This window comes from Nicotiana sylvestris, chromosome 8, assembly GCF_000393655.2.
Source record: "Nicotiana sylvestris chromosome 8, ASM39365v2, whole genome shotgun sequence".
Taxonomy (NCBI): domain Eukaryota; kingdom Viridiplantae; phylum Streptophyta; class Magnoliopsida; order Solanales; family Solanaceae; genus Nicotiana; species Nicotiana sylvestris.
In genome coordinates this window covers 157,282,012-157,300,422 of record NC_091064.1, presented here as the reverse complement: position 1 = coordinate 157,300,422, position 18,411 = coordinate 157,282,012, and the positions used below count along the sequence as shown (strand labels likewise).

Below are 18,411 nucleotides of genomic sequence, written 5' to 3'. Positions count from 1 at the left end.
GGTGGAGGGCATGGATATTTCCCGTATTCAAGCTTATGCCCAGACCCTAGAGGATCGTAAGCGCCAGCAGAGGGCAGTTAGGGAGCAGGATAGGGGCCAGCATAAGAGGGCGAGATTTGCAGGGTATTCTGATGACTTCAGAGGCCGCATCAGGCCACAGTTTTCGAGGAGTTCGGCGCCACCTGTAGCTAGTGCTCCTCCACAGTTTCAGAGGCCTCGATATGATCGATCCTATTCTGGTCCAGGTCAGAGTTCGCGGGCATCTGGCTCGCAACATCACAGGGATACTAGTCAGATGAGACCCCCAACACCACATTGTGATCAGTGCGGCAAGGCCCACTTTGGACTGTGTCGTCGAGGTTCTGATGCATGCTATTCGTGCGGGCAGCCTGGCCATATGATGCGGGATTGTCCTAATAGAGGAGGTGATGGTATGGCTCAGCCGACTGGATCTGTGTCTGGTTCTTCCTCATCAGTTCGACCTCCAGCACGGGGTTTTCAGCAGTCGACAGGTCGTGGTAGGGGTAGAGGTGCAGTGCCGAGTTCGAGTGGTGCTCAAAATCGAACCTATGCTCTAGTAGGTCGACAGGATCTCGAGTCGTCTCCAGATGTTGTTACAGGTATTATATCTGTGTTTTCTTATGATGTATATGCGCTGATTGATCCGGGATCTACATTATCATATGTTACACCCTTTGTGGCTAATAAGTTTGGCATTGAACCTGAATTGATAAGTAAACCCCTCGTGGTATCTACTCCGATAGGAGATTCTGTGATTGCTAGAAGGGTATATAGAGGTTGCACTGTGATGATTTGTAGTCGTCAAACCTCGGCAAATTTATTTGAGTTAGAAATGGTTGATTTTGATGTGATAATGGGAATGGACTGGTTGGCCTCATGCTATGCAAATGTTGACTGTCGTACGAAGATGGTTAGGTTCCAATTTCCGGGTGAACCCGTCATTGAATGGAAAGGGAACATTGCTACACCGAAAGGTAGGTTTATTTCCTATCTTAAGGCAAGGAAAATGATCTCAAAAGGTTACATTTATCATCTCGTTCGCGTTAGGGATGCGGAGGCGAAACCGCCTACTTTACAATCAATCCCTGTGGTTAACGAATTCCCAGATGTTTTCCCAGATGAACTCCCAGGCCTTCCTCCTGAAAGGGAGATTGAGTTTAGCATTGATGTGTTGCTTGACACTCAACCGATCTCTATTCCTCCATACAGAATGGCCCCGGCAGAGTTGCGAGAGTTGAAGGTGCAGTTGAAGGACTTGCTAGATAAGGGCTTTATTAGGCCTAGCACTTCACCTTGGGGTGCACCAGTCCTATTCGTGCGGAAGAAAGACGGGTCGTTACGGATGTGTATCGACTATCGACAGTTGAATAAGTCTACTATAAAGAACAAGTATCCACTTCCAAGAATTGATGACCTGTTTGACCAACTCCAGGGTGCCAAGTATTTCTCTAAGATTGATTTACGTTCAGGGTATCATCAGGTGAGGGTTAGGGAGAAGGATATTCCAAAGACGGCCTTCCGGACAAGATATGGGCACTTTGAGTTCTTGGTGATGTCGTTCGGGCTAACAAATGCCCCAGCAGGTTGAGTTTAGCATTGATGTGTTGCTTGACACTCAATCGATCTCTATTCCTCCATACAGAATGGCCCCGGCAGAGTTGCGAGAGTTGAAGGTGCAGTTGAAGGACTTGCTAGATAAGGGCTTTATTAGGCCTAGCACTTCACCTTGGGGTGCACCAGTCCTATTCGTGCGGAAGAAAGACGGGTCGTTACGGATGTGTATCGACTATCGACAGTTGAATAAGTCTACTATAAAGAACAAGTATCCAACTTCCAAGAATTGATGACCTGTTTGACCAACTCCAGGGTGCCAAGTATTTCTCTAAGATTGATTTACGTTCAGGGTATCATCAGGTGAGGGTTAGGGAGAAGGATATTCCAAAGACGGCCTTCCAGACAAGATATGGGCACTTTGAGTTCTTGGTGATGTCGTTCGGGCTAACAAATGCCCCAACAGCTTTTATGGATCTCATGAATACTATATTCAGGCCCTATCTTGATGTGTTCGTGATTGTATTCATTGATGACATTCTAGTGTATTCTCGTTCGGAGGCGGAACACGCGGGCCACTTGCGGATAGTATTACAGACGCTTCAGGATCGTAAGTTATATGCTAAGCTCTCCAAATGTGAATTCTGGCTGAACTCAGTAGCATTCCTTGGCCATGTGATATCTGATGAGGGTATTAGTGTCGACACTCAGAAGATCGATGCAGTAAAGAATTGGCCGAGACCTACAACACCATCAGAAGTCCGCAGCTTCCTAGGGCTAGCAGGATATTATAGGCGGTTTGTAGAAGGATTTTCCTCTATATCATCACCATTGACTAAGTTAACACAAAAAGCTACCAAATTCCAGTGGTCTGACACTTGTGAACGTAGTTTTCAGGAGTTGAAGAATCGATTGACATCTGCACCAGTGCTCACTCTTCCTGAAGGAACAGAAGGTTATGTGGTATATTGTGATGCCTCAGGTATAGGTTTGGGGTGCGTATTGATGCAGCGTGGGAATGTGATTGCTTATGCATCAAGACAATTGAAGAAGCATGAAAAGAATTATCCAACCCATGATTTGGAATTGGCTGCAGTAATATATGCTTTGAAGATATGGCGGCACTACTTATACGACGTCCATGTTGACATCTACACAGATCACAAGAGTTTACAATACATCTTCAAGCAGAAAGAGTTGAATTTGAGGCAGCGTAGGTGGCTTGAATTATTGAAAGACTACGACGTCGAGATATTGTATCATCCCGGTAAAGCCAATGTTGTGGCAGATGCTCTCAGCCGTAAATCAATGGGAAGCTTAGTACATATTGAGGCAGGTAGATGGGGGTTGATTAAAGAGCTTCATCAGCTAGCCAATATGAGAATCAGATTGTTAGACTCTGATGATGGAGGTGTTACTGTACAGAATACATCAGAATCATCTTTGGTAGCCGAGGTAAAAGCACGACAATATGAAGATCCTATCTTAGTACGATTAAGAGAAAGCATTCAACAGTGTAAAAGTATGGCTTTTGGGATCGGAAAAGATGGGGCACTGAGATACCAGAGCCGATTGTGTGTGCCTAATGTGGCAGGGTTGCGAGAGAAGATTATGAATGAGATTCATCAATCCCGATATTCCATCCATCCCGGCTCGACAAAGATGTATCATGATGTCAAGGAGCAGTATTGGTGGGATAATATGAAGAAGTCTATTGCAGAATTTGTAGCCCAGTGTCCCAATTGTCAACAAGTAAAGATAGAACATCAGAAACCCGGTGGATTGCTTCAAAATATAGAGATTCCGACCTGGAAGTGGGAGGTGATTAATATGGACTTCATTATTGGATTACCTCGCTCTTATCATAAGTTTGACTCCATCTGGGTGATAATTGATCGACTTACAAAATGTGCCCATTTTCTGCCAGTAAAGACAACTTACACGGCTGAAGATTATGCGAAGTTGTATATCAAGGAGATTGTTAGGCTTCATGGTGTGCCCATATCTATTATATCAGACCGAGGAGCTCAATTTACGGCTAACTTTTGGAGGTCTTTCCAGAAGGGTTTAGGCACACAGGTAAATCTCAGCACTGCATTTCATCCGCAGACTGACGGACAGGCTGAACGTACCATTCAGACACTGGAAGATATGCTACGAGCATGTGTTCTAGATTTTAAGGGGAATTGGGATGATCATCTTCCACTCATAGAATTCGCCTATAACAATAGCTACCATTCCAGTATTAAAATGGCCCCATATGAGGCACTATACGGGAGGAGATGTAGATCACCAGTTGGATGGTTCGAAGTCGGTGAAACAGAATTATATGGGCCAGATTTGATTCACCAAGCTATTGAGAAGGTGAAAGTGATACAGGAGCGATTGAGGACGGCACAAAGCAGGCAAAAATCTTATTCTGATGTCCGACGTCGTGATCTAGAGTTTGAGGTTGGTGATTGGGTTTTCCTGAGGATCTCACCAATGAAGGGTATTATGCGTTTTGGGAAGAAAGGTAAGCTGAGTCCAAGGTATATCGGGCCGTATAAAATTCTTCGACGGATTGGACAGGTTGCTTATGAGTTAGAATTGCCATCCGAATTGGAATTTGTCCACCCGGTATTCCATGTATCTATGTTGAGAAAATGTATTGGAGACCCTTCTCGAGTCATCCCTATCAAAGATGTACAAGTTACAGAGGACCTATCATATGAAGAAGTGCCAGTGGCGATATTAGATCGGCAAGTCCGCAAGCTGAGAACAAAAGATGTAGCTTCCGTCAAAGTATTGTGGAGGAACAAAAATATGGAAGAAATGACATGGGAAGCAGAAGAGGAGATGAAGTCTAAATACCCTTACTTATTCCAGAATGAAGATAACAAGGATGCTGGTGGAAGACAGGATACATTGGAAGGTGAAACGGCTCTATGAGGTAAGCAATAATTTGAGAATACTCCTCCTTAATACAAAATGGTGATATGTAGATAATGTAAATACGCATAATGCTTTGTGTAGCCTTGTGAAGCCATATGTTGGGCTTAATTACTTGCAAGTTTTGCTAGTGACCATTTTATAGGGGAAAATTGATCGGAAATTTCCATTGGAATCCACGATGATTTAAACTCCCCATAAACCCTTACATTCGAGGACGAATGTTCCTAAGGGGGGAGGGTGTTACAACCCATATCCACATGTGTTAGTTCATGCCATATATTAGTTAACATAAATCCAAGAAGGAATTATCTTTGAGATGATAAGAAGTCAATCCTATTGGTCTTAAGTGATACAAGAGTGTATAAGGGTGATTAACCAGTATTAGAAGTTAAACGAATCAAGGATGTTGTAACTCATATTTTCAGGTAATCTAGCGGTGCTTAATACACTCAAGAGGTCATTTATTAAGGTATTTTAATCATATAATATCCGTATCATAAGTCTTGAAGTCAAACGAGTTATGAAACAAAAGTCGACAAAAGTTGTCGCAACTTAGGTTCATAATTTTACTTAAACATTAGGTCAAATGTTTCTAATCTTTTCTCATAATTTACAAGGAATTACGGGGTGATCTACCAACAAAATTAAAGATATATGAGTCTAGTTTCCAACGCATTAAACCGTTCATCGATACGATCTCGGAGTACAGAGATATTCGCATTTTCGCGAGACTGCGCCAAGCACCTCTCTATGGGGCCCACTAAGTCGGTTTAAGATATTTGGACCTATATAGGATGCCTCCAACCCGTTTTAAGTCATTTCTTTTCACTATTTTCAGACCTTAGAACCCTAGGAACATCCTCTCAAGGTTCTCTCAAGATTCAAGACCCAAAAAAAGGGCAAACAACACAAATCAAGTGTCGGGAATTCCGTGGCGCTAGTAAGTCTCTTGTTCTTCTTGTTGTTGCTCATTTTTGTGTCGTTCCAGCTCGTGTGGGAGGTTGTTTTAAAGGGTTTATGTTCTGTAAATACTCCCTCATGTTCTTAATATCAATCCTAGGTGATTTCAAGCCTTCTAAAGTGATTCTAGTGCCGAAAAACACTAATTGATCGCTAGTTTCGCTTTTTTGTTGTTGTGGCAGCATTGGAGGGATATTTCATGGAAATTTAAGGTCAAATTGGAGTTGTTATTTCTGTATAAAGGTAAGGAACCTCTTACTCTATATGTATTTAAGATTATCCAAGTTGCGGCTAAGCCATTGAAGCTAGAACTTGTGAGATATATATCGAAAGGCTTGGTAGTAATGTTATTGTTTTGTGGACTGTTTTGCGTTGTTGTTGGGCTGCGTATTTTACTACTATCTTGTGGAGTTTTGGAGGAGGAAGGGTGTGGAGAAACACCATATATATGTAGGGTTATGGGCTGATAGTTATTCGTAACATTTCCAGGTTGTTTGACACGACTACGGTGGTCGTCGTATGTATGGAGTGATTAGGCTGTGTGTGGACTATATTGGGAGGCTCAATATGTTTATTATTGATGTTGTTTGGGATGTTTGGTGACTATTTTGAATGGTGTGAGGTCATATATATAGGGGAGGTGCTGTCCGTTTCATCGTAAAATAGGTTGTGGTCGATACATAATAGTTATGACGCTTAAATGATAACGATAGTATCGTTTCTCTTATTGTAGACTAAGGAGTTTTGACAATTGCATAGCTTGATATTGGGGCAGTATATACAAGGTATGTGAGGCTATCCCTTTCCTTCTTTTGCACGACTCCGATTGTACATAATGTAATGAACGAGCTTCCAAAGATACTCTACTCTTAGAAGCTAGCAGTACTTACATTGTTTTCCCTCTTATGGAACGATTGATGTTAATGTTGCTTCTCTTATTCTTATGTTATCAATGTTGTTCATACTTCCTGAATTCTTATAAGGTTCATAGTGAAGAGTTAGTCCTAATAACGTGTACAGAGGATACCGACCTTACGTCACTCCGAAAGGTTTAGAATGTGATTCCATGAGTCGAGCATGCATTATATATATGTATCTATTTTACTCTACCGAGCCACGCTATAGTTGGCCGGGTACGGCACCTATTGTGCAACCACTGATCAGTTGGGTTTTACCGAGCTCCACGTGGCCGGGTACGATTCTACCGAGCCTATTATGGCCGGGTACGATATGATGATAATGATGCCCACAGAGGCGAATGCTTTAAAGGTTTATGTATTTATACATATGTATCATGCATTTCATGTAAGTAGCCCTCAGAGGTACTAAGATGTTACAGGTTGTATATTCTCTATCCTTGCTTACATTACTGATCGTATTTATGGTTCCTTGCCTTACATACTCAGTACTTTATTCGTACTGACGTCCTTTTATTTGTGGACGCTGCATGTCGTGCTGCAGGTCCTGATAGACAGGCAGGTGCAGCTCCCCCACCACAGTAGACTGTCCAGTTCAGCGGTGATTGGTGAGATCCCTTCTCCGGACTTGCCTTGGTCTTGGTATGCAATTTTTTGTTATAGACATTATGGGTATGTCGGGGCCCTGTTCCGGCTATGTTGCAACACTTATGTTCTTTTAGAGGCTCATAGACAGGTGTCGTCTCATGTATAGTTTGGTATGCCTTGTCGGCTAGTTTTTGTTGTATAGTCTTTCATAGTAGCGAGGTAGCTCATACCTTATACGTAGTTTCTTGATTGTCTGGTCATCCCCTGCTATGTATGTTCATGCCGTCATATTTTATTGCTGGTTATCCATGATCTAGGTCTACCATTTATATTGATCTCGTCAGCCTTAGAAGATAATAATGAAGGTTAGATGAAATGTACGTTGGTGCTCGGCAAGTGTGGTCGGGTGCTAGTCATGGCCCTTCAGTTTGGGTCGTGACAAACTCCTCCAGAAATCCCAGAGCATCATCTGATGCTCTTGAACTTCTCAAGCCTCCGCTACTCATCCTCTGAAGTTGTTGCCCTGTCCTCAGGCTGAACTGGCGCTACAAGCGGTACCGGTATAACCTCTGGGATCTGATCAACCTAGACCCACTGCTCTAGGGTGCAGGAGTTTGTGCTCCTCCCCTGTCCTGGGATATGGCTGCAGCAGGGTAAATCAACCCTGCCTGAGCTAGAGTGGTGTACATGCTCAAGAACTGTGCAAGGGTCTCTTGGAGAGCTAGAGTAGTAGTAGTAGTAGCAGTAGGCGTATCAGGTGCCTGGGCTCCAGATGGAGCTGATGGTGGCTCCTTGGTGGTAGCTCTCACGAGTGCTCTAGTTGCACCACGTGTACGTCCTCGGCCTCTCCTTCGGCCCCGACCTTTGATGGCTTTAGTAGGGGCGGGGGTTCCTGGTCATCTCCGGCAGCAGGTGTCCTCACCATCTGTGAGAGAATAGAAAACAGAGGTTTAGAAATTTCGATATCAAAAATCTCGCACGATAAGGAAATCAAATAAAGTGGAATTTTTCTAACAGTTACATAGCCTCCGTAGATAGGTACATACGTCTCCAAACCGATCTGCGAGACTCTAATAAACCGACTTGTGATTCATGACTCCTATGAACCTAAAGCACTGATACCAACTTGTCACGACCCTAGTTCTCCCTCCGTGAACTGTCGTGACGGCACCTAGTCTCTACGACTAGGTAAGCCTAACAAATTGCGGAAAAAGGAAATGAAATACGAAACTGGCAAGTTACGAGTAAAAACATAAATAAAGAGTTTAAAAATGTTCCTAGTCATATGCAATACATACTCTCAAACTGAATTAAACTCCCAAAACCCAAAATTTCATGAAATCACAAGCTATAGAAACTATATAGTGTCCTAACTCCAGAATGTCTAATCAAAAGAAAATACAGGAAGTCTAAAGCTGAAGGGGAGAACAGAGAGGGACTTCTAGGTCTACGGACACGGCGGATATACCTCGAAGTATCTCATGTCGCCGCCTCATCGATAGAACGGCTGAGCAGAAGAACCTGGATCTACACACGGAAAATATGTGCAGGAAAGGACATGAGTACACCACATCGGTACCTAGTAAGTACCAAGCCTAACCTCGGTTGAGTAGTGACGAGGAAGGTTAGGGCCCTACCGGTTATATCTATACGAAAATAGGGTAAAATAGTGTGAAATGAGACAGTAATTAAAATACTAAAAATTGATAAAGAATAAAATCACAGAAGAATATAACTCAGTACATAGAGATAGCAACAAGGGATTTCCCAGGATATCGTCCCGTAGTCCCATACGTAAATGTGCAGAGGATCTCCCAGGATATTGTCCCGTAGTCCAAATAATAAATATGTAGGGGAATCTCCCATAATACCAATCCGTAGTCCCAAAGTAAATATCCAGTATGGGGGTCTCCCGGGATGTCGTCCTGTAGTTCCAAATATAAATGTGTAGGGGGATCTCCCGGAATGCCGATTCGTAGTCCCAAGGTAAACATACATGGGGATCTTCAGGGATATCGTCCCGTAGTCCCAAAGTAAACACACAATAGTCTTAAGAAAGAATCTACAGTTCTATCCAAATTCATACCAAGAAAACAAAGATTTCTATTCTAAACATGCTGCATAGAATTCAAGTAAACAGTTAAGTCACTTAAGCATGCTTTCCTACGCTAAACAGTAGGCTTTAAAATACAGGTAGTGTTCAACAAAAAAAAGGAAACACAAATATTTACTTAATGAAAACGTGATTTTTCAACAATTAGCATGTGTACGCACTCGTCACCTCACGTACATGGCATTCATATAACAACAACAATACCAAATCCTAAGGGGAATTCCCCCACACAAGGTTAGACAAGCCACTTACCTCTAACCGACTCAAAATCAACCCGAAACCATGCTCTTGCCATGAGTATCCATCTCCGAGTGGCCCAAATCTAATCAAATAAATTTCATAATGTAAATACAACTACAAACGATGAATTTAGCTAAATGAATCAAAGTTAAGGTAAGAAAATAGAAAAATGCCCAAAAATCCTCCCCGAGCCCATGTCTCGGAATCGTGTAAAAGTCAAAAATTATGAACACCCATTCACTCACGAGTCTAATCATACCAAATTCACTCAAATACGATACCAAAATCTTGATCAAAAACCCCAAAATTAGGCCTAAGAAATTTTCTCAATTTTTCCTAATTTCTCACCCCAAATCCAAAATTAGATGATTAATTCATGTTTAGATTAACGGGTTATAAGCAAAAAGGAGTTAGGAATCATTACCCACAAACTTCCTCCGAAAATCTCTCCAAATTCCAAATTCTCCCAAGACGCGTCCTTCTTCATAAATGCGAGCCTACTATCGCGAACGCGATGCACAAAAATCCCACTGGCCAATTTCCTCTTTCGTGAACGCGAGGGTCCACTCGCGAATGCACTGCTTGCACTGGTGGTCCCTTCACAAATGCGTGGACCATGTCAGGAATGCAAAGGCTAAAGGGTCCACACCTTCGCGAACGTGGGAGCATTATCGGAAACACAAAGCACAACTCAGATGCCTCACCCAGATGCTCTACGCAAATGCGAGACATCCCTTGCGAACACGATGAAGGTTTTCTCTGTAACACAATAGCAGAAAATCTGCCACTGCTCGAAGTCCAAAAATGACCCGTTGAGAATCCGAAACACATCTGAGGCCCCTGGGACCTCAACCAAACATGTCAACAAATCCTAAACATAATACGAACTTAGTTCAACCCTCGAATCACATTAAATAATGCTAAAACCATGATTCACCCTCCAATCCAAGCATAATGAACTTGAAATATCAAGAATTCTACAACCGATGTCGAAACCAATCAAACCATGTCGGATTGACCCTAAATTTTGCACACAAGTCACATTCAACACTATGGAGCTATTCCAACTTTCATAATCGAATTCTGACCCCAATATCAAAATCTCACTATCGATCCGAAAACTTCAAAAATTCAACTTTCGGCATTTCAAGCCTAAATAAGTTACGGACCTCCAAAACACAATCCGAACACGCCCCTCAGCCCAAAATCACCCAACGGAGCTAACAGAATCATCGAAATTCTATTCCGAGGCCGTCTTCACACTGCTCCAACTACGGTCCAAAGTCTAAAGCTTAAGTTCTCATTTAGGGACTAAGTGTCCCAAAACAGTTTGAAAACTCTAAATGAAACCTCCCGACAACTCACAATAGTAGAAATAAACACGGGGAAAGCAGTTAATACGGGATCGGGGTGTTAATTCTTAAAATAACCGGCCGGATCGTTACATGCCTACATGTCAATGTGAATGTGAAATCATGAATGTCATAATATCGTATAACATGAGAAAATATATCTTTATGCATGTACGTCGAGTATGCATGTCAAATGTAATGCATCACAGTGATGAACTCATGTACTCACACTCTCAGAGTACTCAATCTCACTGTCTCACACTCAGTCACTCGGCACACTCAATCACTCGACACTCAATCACTCAGTACCTGCGCTCACTGCTGGTATGTTAGACTTCAGAGGGACGGATCCTACCCAAGCACTAATATAAGTCAACATGGCATGATGCGACGTGCAGCCAGATCCCATAATTAGTCAATAAAGCATGTTGCGGCGTGCGACCCGATCCTATAAATGTCACTCACAACTCGACCCTTAGGATCCAACTCAGTTATCAATCCCTCCAGTATCTCGGGCTCACAAATCTTATGACAATAAGCCCAAATAATGATAACATGATTAACAGTGAACGATGAATAGAGACAGAGATATGACATGTAAATGAAGAATCATGACTGAGTATATGATTATAGTGAGAACAGATATATCATGATACCAATTTCCCACCTTGGGATGTCGTTATGACACCTAGTATCTAAAATAGGTAAGCCTAACGCATGCTGATTATTAAAAGGATTTAACTAACTTAACTGCAATACATTAAATAATAACTTTTACAATATAGTTGAACCAACGTCGGTCATATAATCCCAAAACCAGTAGTACAAGTCATAAGTTTTTATAAGAGTAACTAGAAATAACAAGTACATCACTATACTGGAATAATTGTGAACAGTGGAAATAAAAAACGACAGAAGGTGACTTCGGGGCCTGCGAACGTCGAGCATGTATACCTTGAAATCTCCAGCCGCGCAGACATATAATGACCCGACCAGTCATTTGAGTATTATAGCCTCACTTCCCCATTTATTGCTTATTTCACGTTAAATAATAATTACATGACTTGTCGGGGAGGTTTTAAAATAAATTGGATCACTTAGTTCCAAAAATCAATACTTAAGTTGAAATAATTGGTCGGAGGATGAATTATGTATAAACGACCCTAGAATGGAATTTTGATGGTTCCAATAGCTCGGTACGGTAATTTTGGATATAGGAGTGTGTCCGAATATTTATTTTTAGGTCCGTAGTTAAAATTGACTTGAAATGACGATAATAGGAAATGGAAAGTTTGGAAGTTTAACCGAGGGTTGACTTTATTGATAATGGGCTCAGAATCTAGTTATGAAATTTTTTATAGGTCCTTATGTCATTTATGACTTGTGTGCAAAATTGGAGGTCAATCGGACTTGATTTGGTAGGTCTCGGCATCGAATGTAGAAGTTGGAATTCGTTAGTTTTTGTTAGGCTTGAATTGGGGTGTGATTCATGTTTTCAGTGTTGTTTAATTTGATTTGAGGTATCAACTAAGCAAGTATGATATTTTGGGACTTATTAGTATGTTTTGTTGAGGTCCCTAGGGCCTTGGGTGGATTCCAGATGGTTAACAGATCAAAATTTGGACTTGAAGCAATTCTAAAAAAATTTCAGGTCTTGTGTAACCGCACCTACGGATTTTTGACCGCAGGTGTGAGCTCGCAGAAATGAGTTTTCTATCAAAGAAGAGGCTAGGTGTGGGTTGAGGCAGTGATCACAAAAGCGGGCCCGCAAAAGTGGGTCGCACCTGTGAGTGTGCGACCGCAGAAGCGGAAGAGTGAAATGGGAGGCTGCTTTGTAGAAGCGGACAACTTCTTCGCAGAAACGAGTCCACAGAAGAAAACTTCTTGCCCGCAGAAGCAGAAACTTCACCGCAAAAGCAGAATCGCAGATGCGGCCAAGTGCATTGCAGATGCAAAATTGCTGGGAGTGTATAAATCGAAGTGTCCCAGATTTTTTCTCACTTTTGGACATTTCAAGCACAGATTGGGGTGATTTTTGAGCGAGAATTCATGGGAAAACTTGAGGTAAGTCACTTGTGCTCGTTGTTAGTCAATAATATTGAATTATCATTGAATATTCCGACTAGATTACGTGTTTTTGAGGTGTAATTCGAGAATTTGGGCTTAGAGATTTGAAAATAAGATTTGAGGATTTGGAGGTCGAGTTGATGTCGGAATTTAGTATAATTGGTATGGTCGAATTCGTGGTTGAATGAGCATTCATATTTTGTAACTTTTGTCTGGTTCTGAGATGTGGGACCCACTGTTGATTTTGAGTTGTATTTCGGATTTTTAATTGGGAAATTTAGTATTTTCATGTGGAATTGATTTCTATAGTTCATGTCGACTATATCAAATTAATTGTAATTAGATTCGAGGTTTTTAGAGGCCATTTCGTGAGGCAAAGGCTTATTGGAATAGAGAATTTACATGGTTTGAGGTAAGTAACACTTCTAAACTTGGTTTTGAGGGAAAGAAATCCCTAAATTTCATGTTATATGAGTTGTTTGGAGGTGATGCACATGCTAGGTGAAGGGCGTGTGGGCATGCACCATTGAAATTGTGACTTAATTGATTATGTGGAGTTGCATAATCAAATAATCATGTCATTTTCCACATATCATCCATGTGTTAGAAAGAATTGAGCTTAGACTCATGTTAAAGATTATGTTAGGCTACGTGCCGATATTTTTAGGACCTACAGAGGTCGTATAGCTATTGGATTAATTGTTTAAATTGTAATTTTGTACTCAGTCACATCTATTATTTGCATATCATATCTCATTCCTGTTGTCATTCATTGATACATCATATCATCATGTCAGTTAGATTTTCATGTCATTAAAGCCCAAGAGACTGGAGATTTTGAGTGATTTTATGGGATCGGGTTGCACGCCGCAGGATGTTTTATTTATTTATGCCTGGATCCAATTTATTATAGCGCTTGGGCTGAAGGAGCCCCTCCGGAGTTTGCACCCCACACAGTGAGCGCAATTGATTTATATTGAGGGATTGATCTTCCCTGGGCATGGATCTTTCCCGAACCATTTACATTTTTGGGATGGATTTTCCCTAGCATGGATCTTGCCTAATTATTTATATTGAGGGATGGATCTTCCTTGGGCATGGATCTTGCCCGAATCACTTATATTATCGGATGGATCTTCCCTGGGATGGATTGGCCTTATACAGTATTGAGTAACTGACTGTCATTTGATATATATATATATATATATATATATATATATATATATATATATGGATCTTACCTGGGCTAGATTGGCCATATACAATACTGAGTGATTGAGTATTTTGAGAGTATGAGTGTACGAGGTTTCCATTGAGGTGCATCACATACAGCATGTACATTGGCATGTAGATATAGAGATGTCATATTCCTCATATCATTCAAATTGTTCTATTTTACTTGCACTGAGTTTAACTGTTGAACTTGAAAGTATGCCTACATTTCTGTACAATTATTTCTATGTTGGACAATACCTGTTGAGTTCGTCACTACTTTCATCCCAAAGGTTAGTCTTGTTACTTATTGATTAAATTGGGTCGGTTGTACTCATACTATACTCTGCACTTCCTGTGCAGATCCAGGTACCTCTGGATATGGCGGCTGCTAGATTTCAGGGATTTTATTTGTTAGAGACTATCGAGGTAGCTGCTTTGGCATCCGCAGACCTAGACTCTTTTTCCTTTCAATTATTTATACTGTTTTACATTTCCAAACAGTGTATGTATCAGTGAGTCTATGTTATTATTTAGATGCTCATGTACTCAGTGACACCAGGTTTTGGGAGTGTATTTGTATCAGTATTTGTGGGAATTTTTATTAAATCTAATTATTATGTTTTCAAAATTAAAAGATTATTGTGATTTGTTGAGGTTATCAGCTTACCTAGGATTGAGATATGCGCCATCACGACATGCAAATTATGGGTCGTGACAAGACATAGAATAAGAGCCTAGGTTACATAGGTCTCCCGAGTCATGAACATGTTTAGTAAAGTCTTGCGGATAGGTACGGAGATGTCTGTACTTATCTTCGAGAGGCTACTGAATCCTTAGGAAAAATTCCATTTTCTTGTATTCTTGTCGTGCGAATTTGTTTATTTCAGAAACTAAGAATTCTTTATTCTATTCTCTCACAGATGGTGTGGACAGGTACTACCGGATCAGACGGCAAGCCACTAGTACCACTAGTTAGGGCCATAAGAGGTCGATGCCGTGGTAGAGGCCATGTCCACGGTAAAGGCCGAGGTGTAGCTAGTACAGTAGCTAGAGCAGCACCTATTGACCCACCAGCTACTCCAGCTCAGGAGCAGGTTCCAGATAGTGTTGAGCCGGTGGGACCAGCTCTAGCACCAACTATGCCTATTGTGATTCCAGACCTTTAGGAGGCTTTGGCCCAGATATTGACTGTTTGCACTAGCCTTGCTCATGTGGTTTCGGCTCAGGCCGCACCAACCACTTCTCAGGCCGGGGAGGTACTCATATTCCTGTCGCTCGTACTTTAGAGCAAGTAGTGTAGGGACTTCAAAAATCGGGGGTACTACCTGCCCAGCCGGTTGCAGCTGCTCAGGCCCATGTTGACCCTATTATGAATGACGAGGAGCATAAGAGACTAGAGAGATTTGGGAGACTCTATCCTCCATCATTTAGTGGAACTGAGTTAGGGGATGCTTAGGATTTCTTGGACAGATGCCAGTGGATTTTTTCGTACATCGAGTACTCTGGAGACTAGTAGGGTCTGATTTACTACTTTCCAACTGATCAGGGCAACCTTTAAATAGTGGGAGGCTTATGAGAGGAGCATACCATTTGGTTTTCCACCACTTTCATGGCATGAGTTCTCCATATTATTCTTGGAGAAATTTGTGCCACAGACCCATAGAGAGGAACTGCGTAGATAGTTCGAGCAGCTTTGTCAAGCAGACATGTCTATGACCAGTATGAGATGAGGTTTTCAGAGTTGGCTCAACATAGAGTTTGGTTGGTTCTCACTGAGAGGGAGAGGATTAGGAGGTTCATTAATGGCCTCAACCGGCAGTTTCGTTATGTTATGACTCTGAGAATATAGCAGGTGCTAAGTTCGAAGAGGTAGTTGACAGTGCACGACAACTAGAGATGGCTCCTATTCAGGAGCGTAAAGAGAGGGAGTCCAAGAGGCCTCGTGGTCTGGGTAATTCTAGTGGTGTTCCTTCAGGGGGAAACTCTATCACAACATGGGTCATCCTTATTGGCCCCCTCAGATGGCTCGTCCAATTCATCATGGTGCATCAGCTAGCCATGGTTCATAGAGTGCTCGACTGGGTCAGTCTTCTCTCAGTTCACTTCTAGACTAGAGTTCATATCGTGCACCATCAGTTCAGGGTTCGTCTATACTAGGTTCTTCTGGTAGTCATTCTAGTTCTCGGGGTCCGCCTCAGTACTTAGAGACTTCAGAGAGGGGTCATATGAAGAGACATTGTCCCCACCTTTCGGGAGGTCCAGCTTAGTAGAGGAGTCAGGTTGTGGCTCCTGCATTGGTTATTTCACCACCCGCCCAACTAGCACGAGAGTGGGGCACAAGTAGCTGGAGGTGGCCCTAGAAGAGGAGGATGATCAGGTGGCGGCCAGGCTCGATTTTATGCTATTCCTGCCGGGCCAGATGCTGTTTCTTTAGACATAGTGATCACAGGTATTGTCTCAGTATGCCACAGGGAAGCTTCTATATTGTTTGACTCTGGTTCCACATATTCATATGTCTCGTTATATTTTGCTTGTTGTCTGGATATGCCCTGTGAGACCTTAGTTTCACATGTTCATGTATCTACACTAGTGGGCGATACTATTATTGTGGACCACGTATATAGGTTGTATGTGGTGACTGTTGGGGAACTAGAGACTAGAGTTGATCTCTTATTGCTTAGTATGGTTGATTTTGATGTAATGTTAGGTATGGATTGGTTGTCTCCATGCCATGCTATTCTGGATTGTCACGCTAAGACCATGACATAAGCGATCCCGGGTTTGACGAGGATCGAATGGAGAGGTTCTCTAGATTATGTTCCCAGCAGAGTAATTTCTTATTTGAAGGCTCAACGGATGGTTGGGAAGGGGTGTTTGTCATACTTGGCTTTTGCGAGAGATGTTGATGCAGTCACTCCTACTATTGATTCTGTATCGGTAGTGCGAGACTTTCCAAATGTATTTTCTGCAGACCTACCAGGTATGCCACCCGACAGGGATATTAACTTTGGTATTGACTTGGTGTCGGGCACTCAGCCCATTTCTATTCTGCTATATCCTATGGCACCAGTTGAATTGAAAGAATTGAAAGAGCACTTCAGGAACTTCTTGATAATAGGTTTATTAGGCCTAGTGTGTCGTCTTGGGGTGCACCGATTCTGTTTATGAAAAAGAAAGATGGTACTATGCGGATGTACATCGACTACAGGTAGTTGAACAAAGTTACAATCAAGAACAAGTATACTTTGCCATGTATTGATGATTTATTTGACCAACTTCAAGAGCGTGGGTATTCTCCAAAAAATAGATTTGAAGTCTGGGTATCATTAATTGAAAATTTGGGATTCAGATATTTTAAAGACAGCATTCAGGACCCATTGTGGTCACTATGAATTTCTTGTGATGTCTTTTGGGTTGACCAACACCTCACCAGAATTTATGCACTTGATGAATAGTGTATTCCAGTCATATCTTGAATTGTTTGTAGTAGTATTTATTAATGATATCCTGGTGTACTCACATAGCCCGGAGGAACATGCACAACATTTGAGTATTGTACTACAGAGGCTGAGGGAGGAGAAACTTTATGCCAAATTCTCAAAGTGTGAGTTCTAGCTTAGTTTGGTGGCATTTTTGGGACACATAGTGTCTAGTGAGGGAATTAAGGTAGATCCGAAGAAGATTAAGGCAGTTCAGAGTTAGACCAGGCCATCTTCGGCTACTGAGATTCAGAGTTTTCTCGGCTTGGCCAGTTATTATCGTCGCTTTGTGGAGGGTTTCTTGTCCATTCAGGTGGTCTGATGAGTGTGAAGAGAGCTTTCAGAAGTTCAAGACTACTTTGACCACAACTCTAGTTCTATTTTTGCTTTTATCATCGGGTTCTTATACTGTATATTATGATTCTTGGATTGGTATTGGGTGTATCTTAATGCAAGAGGGTAGAGTGATTGCTTATGCTTCGCACCAGTTGAAGCCACATGAAAAAATTACCCTGACCATGATTTAGAGTTGGCATCTATTGTTCAACATTAAAGATTTGGAGGCACTATCTCTATGGTGTGTCTTGTGAAGTATTTATAGATCACAGGAGTCTATAGCACTTATTCAAACAAAAGGATATAAATTTGAGATAGTGCATATGGTTGGAGTTGCTAATGATATTACTATTTTGTATCATCCCGGGAAGGCCAATGTGGTGGCCGATGCCTTGAGTAGAAAGGCGGTAAGTATGTGTAGTCTTCCATTTATTCCTGTTGGTGAGAGAAACTTGCTTCAGATGTTCAGTCCTTAGCCAACTAGTTCATGAGATTGGATGTTTTACAGCCCATTCGAGTTCTAGCCTGTGTGGTTTCTCGATCTTCCTTATATGACCGTATCAGAGAGCGCTAGTATGATGATCCCCATTTTCTTGCCTTAAGGACACAGTTCAACACAGCGATACAAAAGATATTAC

At 41.8% G+C, this 18,411-nt stretch overlaps 1 protein-coding gene across 1 annotated transcript in view; it reads left to right on the top strand.

The window, feature by feature from the left end:
- The window catches only part of LOC138875892 (uncharacterized), a 28,078-nt gene extending 12,954 nt beyond the window's left edge, over positions 1-15,124 (top strand). The window contains exon 3 of the mRNA XM_070154767.1: positions 14,879-15,124. Coding sequence (XP_070010868.1) covers positions 14,879-15,124 — 246 coding nt within the window. The remainder of the gene's footprint in view (positions 1-14,878) is intronic.
- Positions 15,125-18,411: the final 3,287 nt, after the last annotated feature.